The sequence below is a fragment of the Fundulus heteroclitus genome, chromosome 13 (assembly GCF_011125445.2).
Source record: "Fundulus heteroclitus isolate FHET01 chromosome 13, MU-UCD_Fhet_4.1, whole genome shotgun sequence".
Classification (NCBI taxonomy): Eukaryota; Metazoa; Chordata; class Actinopteri; order Cyprinodontiformes; family Fundulidae; genus Fundulus; species Fundulus heteroclitus.
In genome coordinates this window covers 38,925,294-38,932,442 of record NC_046373.1, presented here as the reverse complement: position 1 = coordinate 38,932,442, position 7,149 = coordinate 38,925,294, and the positions used below count along the sequence as shown (strand labels likewise).

General features: G+C 49.8%; 1 protein-coding gene across 1 annotated transcript; it reads right to left on the bottom strand.

Moving 5' to 3' along the window:
- Positions 1-3,448: 3,448 nt before the first annotated feature.
- edn1 (endothelin 1) lies at positions 3,449-7,149 on the bottom strand. The gene is made up of 5 exons (XM_012859617.3): positions 6,992-7,149; positions 6,719-6,875; positions 5,628-5,762; positions 5,446-5,520; positions 3,449-4,657 (listed from the first exon to the last, which is right to left on the bottom strand). The coding sequence occupies exons 1-5, from the start codon at positions 7,137-7,139 to the stop codon at positions 4,516-4,518; spliced, it is 657 nt and encodes a 218-aa protein (XP_012715071.2). The 5' UTR covers positions 7,140-7,149; the 3' UTR covers positions 3,449-4,515.

Genomic DNA, 7,149 nt, shown 5'->3' with positions numbered 1-7,149 from the left:
AAGCCTGGCTACAGGTGACTGAAGGGGAAGCCTGGCTACAGGCGACTGAAGGGGAAGCCTGGCTACAGGCGACGGACGAAGGAGCCTGACTACAGACAACCGAAGGGGAAACCTGGCTACAGGCGACAGAAGGGGATGCCTGGCTACAGGCGGCTGAAGGGAATGCCTGGCTACAGGCGACTGAAGGGGGAGCCTGGCTGCAGGCGACTGAAGGGGGAGCCTGGCTGCAGGCTGCTAAAGGGGGAGCCTGGCTGCAGGCTGCTAAAGGGGGAGCCTGGCTGCAGGCTGCTAAAGGGGAAGCCTGGCTGCAGGCTGCTAAAGGGGAAGCCTGGCTACAGACGTCTAAAGGGGAAGTCTGGCTACAGGCTGCTAAAGGGGGAGCCTGGCTACAGGCTGCTAAAGGGGAAGTCTGGCTACAGGCTGCTAAAGAGGGAGCCTGGCTACAGGCGTCTGAAGAGGGAGCCTGGCTACAGGCTTCAGGAGGCCCCGGGCTACAGGCTTCAGGAGACCCCGGGCTACAGGCTTCAGGAGGCCCCGGGCTACAGGCTTCAGGAGGCCCCGGGCTACAGGCTTCAGGAGGCCCCGGGCTACAGGCTTCAGGAGGCCCCGGGCTACAGGCGTCAGCCAGTCCTTTAAAAAAGAATAATCGCCCAATCAGTCTCTGGAGGGGCTCCGGGAGTGACAGCCAGTATAAAAACTCAGACAGCTGACTGTCACATAGGGTGAGTGGAGAGGCTGGAGGTGAATGCTTATGTGGAGATCCAGAGACTCTAAGGTTCTGAGGACAACTTGACTTCTTGGCCCTCCTCCGAGACCCTAGGGGTCGGCCCACCCTTCGAGGGGTTGGGCGACGTACGCGTCCTCTTCTGCTTCGGCGGGGAACGTGATTGCCCCGACCCCCCTGGACCCAACCAGTGTGGGGAAGTGACTGACCCTCCTGGGTCGACACAACATGGTCCGGCAGCGGACCCTCCTGGGTCTCCACGTCGCCGGACGGCGAGTGATCCTCATGGGTCTTGAGCGGAGGCGGGTCCTGCCGGACGCCCACTAGGAAACTGGGCGGAGGCAGAACCTTCAGAACCCCCTCAGAGGGGCTGGACAGAGGTGGGATCTCCTGGACCCCCTTGTAATGCTTAGACGGGGACGGACCTTCCAGGGCTCCGTCTTGACTCTGAGGAGCTGGTTCAGGTGCCGAGGCGTCGGCCGGTCCTTCGGGGACAGGATCAGGGGCCGAGGCGTCTTCCGGACCATCGGGGACTGACTCAGGGGCCGAGGCGTCCTCCGGACCCTCGGGGACTGACTCAGGAGCCGAGGCGTCTTCCGGATCCTCGGGGGCTGACTCAGGAGCCGGGGCGTCTTCCAGACCCTCGGGGACAGACTCAGGGGCCGAGGCGTCTTCCAGACCCTCGGGGACAGACTCAGGGGCCGAGGCGTCTTCCAGACCCTCGGGGACAGACTCAGGGGCCGAGGCGTCTTCCAGACCCTCGGGGACAGACTCAGGGGCCGAGGCGTCTTCCAGACCCTCGGGGACAGACTCAGGGGCCGAGGCGTCTTCCAGGCCCTCGGGGACAGACTCAGGGGCCGAGGCGTCTTCCAGGCCCTCGGGGACAGACTCAGGGGCCGAGGCGTCCTCCAGACCCTCGGGGACAGACTCAGGGGCCGAGGCGTCTTCCGGGCCCTCGGGGACAGACTTTGGTCGGCTGTAAAATGACCGGAGGGCTGACCTGTAATGTTCCTCCACCTCCTTTAATTTCCTCTCCAGCTCTTCAGAATATTGGGCAAATAAGGCCTCCCTAAGACGCTTAATCACCGGGGCAAAGGACCTTATTTTGTCTTCCAATAAACTGTGATCATCAACCGTGGTACCACTAGGAGGAGCTGTGGGAGCAACAGCACCGGAAGGTGGAGGACGCCGGCCCGCCGAGCAGGAAGAAGCCGCAGCCCATCGTTTCCTCCTCCGACGACATGGCTGAGAAACTTGCTGTGGAACTGGTGCTTCCGGCAGAGTCGGCTCCGGGAAAAGATCCGGGCGCAAATCCCGCACCACCTCCGCGTCGACCTCCATAAAAAACTCTGGTTCTGGAACGAAAGGAGCAGGGGAGGACTGACAGCGGACGTCCGGTGAGGGGACATCTGGACGCTGAAGGGTGAGTGGAGTGCTAGCCTGAATAAGCATAGCTCGTCCTGAACGGAAATAACGTGTCGGCTTTGGGTTCATTGGGCTGGAACGTAATGTAATGATTTGATGAGAGAACCCAGAAGTAAGCCGGACACTGAGCTGGAACTTAAAAAAAAGGGTTTTAATAACAAAATCCAGGTGGCAAAAGGCAGACTCAAAAAACAGGACAGGCACGGACTGACAGACAGGCAGGATGGATACAAAAATAATCAGAGGCTGGAGAGGGCTTACCGCAGACTGGCATGAGGGATACACACAAGACGTTCCAGCAACAAACAAACAACTAAGGCAGGCTTAAATAGAAAAATGGAACAGGTGAGAAGGGCGGGACCAATTAACCAGAACAGGTGAAAGCAATAGAGGGAACATACAGACTAATAAAGAAAGTAAGACCAAGACTAATGAACACATCAAAAACAACACAACACAGAAATAAATCCTAAAACAGAAAAGTTGACTAACTGAAAATAACCTAAACCACAACAGAACGTTACATTTGGACATAAAACATCCCAAATATTAACCTTCTTCAGGTTTTACCTCCAAGTTTTTTAAGTTTCAGGAAGTTAACTCTGAACCCAGGAGCTCCACCAACGCAGAGATTATCTGTTTAATTAGAAACTTTATGCAGAAACATTAAAATGTAACCTTTAACTCAACAGAGAAGCAGTTTTTATTTTTATTCCCTGAAACATAATCTCTACTGGTTGCAGCAGCTCCACCTCAGGCCAGACTTCCATCATTGTTTAGATCTTCTGTTTTTGATGTTTTCTTATGCTGTAAATATGCCCTAACTCTACAATCTCTCATTATTTTCTGTTTTTATGTTTTAAGCTTAGTGTGGATCTGCATCACTTTGCTGCTGGTACCTCTGAATTTCTATTTCAGATTTGACATGAAAGGTTTTTCAGTTTTTATTGTGATTTTTTATTTGTGTAAATGTTCATTCTTTTGCTCTAAACTCCTGTTGCTGGATTTCTCGTTGGTTTATTTGTGTTTCTGGGTTTTTACGACGTGTTTTTATCTCTGAGGACTGGAGGCCAGATTTGACTGGATTGGGCGTTTTGTAATGAAACCTGAGAAAAAGCATCAAAGCCTCCAGATGTTCTAGAAGTTCCTGTTCCTCCTGATGTTTTAGGAGTTTCTGATGACCCAGTTGGTCATTTAGTGACGTTGGGCTCAGATCTTCCTGTTCTTTGGATGCAGATCAAGCCGTTTCTAATTTCCCCACCGGATGAAAAACAGGAGGCAGTAACCATGGAGACGGTGTGTTAGTGATAAATAAATTTATTATAGTTCGGCCAGAATTCGGCACCATTTCACAGAAATGAACCCACGGAACATGAGACGGACCAATATGGCCTCCACAGGAATAAATAAATAAATCAGAGAGGAGAACATTAAGTTACAGGAGAGGAAAAGTCTCAGGACTGTTCTGGTTCTGGTTTCAGTCGAGTCCGAGGACGACAGGGCCGTCTTCATCATCTGACCTCCTCCTCCTCCTCCTCGTGTTTCTCTTGAAATGCTTCTTGTCCCACTTTGACTCCCGGTCCGAGTCGTTTCCAGACGAGCGTCCCGCTGAGGGACATCCCAAAAGAGAGGAGACGTTGTGGAGCAGCAGGACGTGGACGCGTCCTTCATGCTCAGCAGCTTCAGGTTTCCAGCTCATCTCACGTTAAAACGCATCAAAGCGTCCGTTTTGTTCTGATCCCTCCTCAGCCGTTTCATTTCTACGCTGCTTTTAACACCAAAGATTAAAAATGAACCTAAAGGATCATAAAGTTTTATACTTTATGATCCTTTCCAGACCAAATTTAGATGTTTAAACAATTTAAATGTCAAAAAAAGGTCATTTTTCTCCATACAATCTTGCATCGTTCTTATCTTACTGACTAAATAAGTAGTTTTATTTTAATTCTGTCTGAAGTTGAAACCAGCAGGTCAGAAAAGCAGCTTTCAGGATGAGCATCTGATTCTTTTCTTGCTTCTTTGCATCTGCGATGCTCCTTTCATGGTATTTTCAGATACATGATGAAATGTTTCCTATTTTATTTACTTTTTTTTTAGTCTCTTCGGGACACAAAGTGAAGATTTGTGTCTTTGATCAATAAATAGAAAAGTTTTGTGACTCTATCCGTTTTTGGTGCGCCTGCAGCTGGAATCCCTGCAGGCTGAGGAAGTCTCTTCGCTCTCTGGAAATCAGGTTCAGGTGTTTTCCTCCTGGGGGCCAGCAGCTCCGGGGGCCCCTTCCCCACCGTCTTTGGGCCCTGGACACGGCCCTGCTGCCTGGAGTCCGCGACTCGTCAGAGTCTGCGCTCGGAGGGAACTGGACCCGGTTAGGAAGCCCTGCTCTCGCCCTGCCACGCTATCGCTCGGTGGTGCCGCCTCGCCGCCCATTTCTCCAGCTGCAGACGGGTCCTCAGGACGGCTCTGAGCGCCGCTGGCCGGGCCCGGTTAGTGGTGCTGGTGCCCTCAGTCCTGCAGAGGAACAAAAACAGCCATCAGACACTTGAACTGTCTTTTTTTTAACAAAAAAATTACCTTAAATGCACAAAAACAAAACCCAGGAACGCTCTGTGTGGGGAAACCAAGAGGAAGGGCAGCAGAGGAGGAGGAGGAGGCCACGCTGAAGGAGTCAGGTCATTTTCTCTCCATGTCTGGGATTTGGATTTTTGTTTTTAATCTACCCAGAATTCCCGATGCAAGTTTATTCAATATTTTATCTGAATTTCACTGTTAATTAGATATAAAGTTGGTGTTTTAATTTTCCAAATGTACAACTTCTTGTGGATTTTCTCCATATTAACAACCAGAATAATGAACCACGCTCCTATGGAGGAGAGCTTTACGCAGACTCGGTTCAGTCACCATCTGGATACATTTATTTTTCCTTTATTAGCATAAAACTCATATGAATGTTTTAGGGGACAATAAAAAGCAGCGAACTGATGCTTGTTTGTCTTCTGCTGCCACATGAGGAACCAGAAACTGTCTGGAAGCCTCGTGGAGCTTCGGCTCAGACCGGAGGATGAAGTTCAGACTTGATTCTCTGAACTAACTGGATCAGTTGTGCCAGAAAGTCTGAGGTTCCTCAGGTGACATGATGGAACATGAAGGTTCCTCAGAGCTGCAGGGATCATCTGACACCAGGGAGGAACATCAGCTGGTGTTCCTGACTCCCTGCGTGGGTCCTCCCCACGCCCAGCCCTCCTGCTTCCCACCCCCAGCCCTTCAGACCCACTCAGACCCGGAGCTGTTTGTCTCACCTGTCAGGCCCACCCGTGTCTTCTGATCGCGTGTGGCCCGGGGAACGGATCCGCGCGCCCGCCGCCGTCTCTGACCTGCGTGCACGAGACCACATTCCAGTCAGCGTCACTCATACAAACCAGTTCCCACGATCACGCAGGTGGCGGAGTGTTCTCGTGGTTTTTTTTTTTGTTTTACACACCTGAGGCAGAAGTCCACGCAGCTGCTATCATTTTCACGCAGGCACCGACATCTGGGGGCGCGCGCCGTTGCCATGGAGTCTGAGAGGGCGCGCTTCGCCCGGGGCGCGTTCCCAAGTCCGTAGGAGACCACGCGCCTGGAGGGAGAAAAGATTATGAAATAAAAATTAAAACACAGTTGATTAAAAAAAGAACAATTATACAGAAATTACACATAAACGGACTAATCTGGTCTGTGTGCCAACATTCCTGCGCATGCGTAATACACCAAACGATCACGAACGCAGGTTGCTGATGATTTTGTCACTTTTCCATTTTGTACCTTCGAAGTTTTAGTTTCCTCTATATTTATGTTTCAAAGAGACCAACAGTTAATCCCACCCTCTATGAGAACTCATTACTCACAGTACATTTATCTAATCTGTTCATATTTGTAAGAAAATTATAAAAATCCTTTCTAAAAAAATAAATAAATAAAAGAAAATATAAAACTTGCATTGAGTTATCTGGATTACATAATCTGTCATATTTCACTGGAAAAAACTGAAACCAGAGTCTCACTTAATAGAAATGCATTATAATGTAGTTATAAAATATTAAATTACATTTAAAAATGCTTTTGATTTAAGGAATTTCAACAATTTATCTCCATGATATGAAAACGTGAATCTGTAAAGGGTAATAAACTTGGGGCACGAAACATTTTATTTACGGGTACGAAATGGAACAAGGGATGAAATGGGAATGAAACGAAATAATGGTAAAAAACAACAACAACAAAACGTCTGTTTATCCGTGAACGCCGCATTTTAATGAGCCTGACTAAATAAAGACGTTAATTCACAGGTTTGGAAGGAATAAAAATTTGTCCCTCAGTGTTCCTGTTAAAATGGAAACAACTGCGTGTTGCGTTGATCTGATTTTGTTTTTCTGTTGTTAAACGGACAGAAGAGAAACTTAAAGCCTCTCTGAGAACGTTCTGCAGCAGGAGAATCATTTCCCTCTGGGATGATTAAAGTATTTCTGATTCTGAGAGTTCGCGCAAACAGCGTCAGGTTGATTCAGATCTGGAAGACCACCCGCCCTCACTCACTCAGGTGTGTTGACCCAGATGATGTCCAGGTGGCAGAAATAGACGCACTCCTTGTCCAGGAAAGTTGCGCAGGAGCAGCGCTTGTTGCGCACATGGCGCTGCGGAGCGACGGCTGCGGCAGAAGCGGAGCGCGGCTCTGCAGCGGGCGCAGACAGAGCTGGAAGGGAAGCAGGTAAACAGTGTGAGGTGTTGTCAGCGTGTAAGAGCGGTCTGAGATGTTTTTAGCCCCAGTCTGCTCGGGCTCACTGAGCATGCTCAGAGCGAACCGCTTACCTGTGCAGAGGATCCAGGAGAGCGTCAGTGAAAGCACGGAGATCCGAGCTTTTAAATCCATTTCTGTGAAATCGGAGCAGAAATAATCCTTCAGAGGTGAAAAGATGCTAATGAATCCGTCAGAGGTTCTGTTACTGTGGCTCCACATGTGCAGCGCT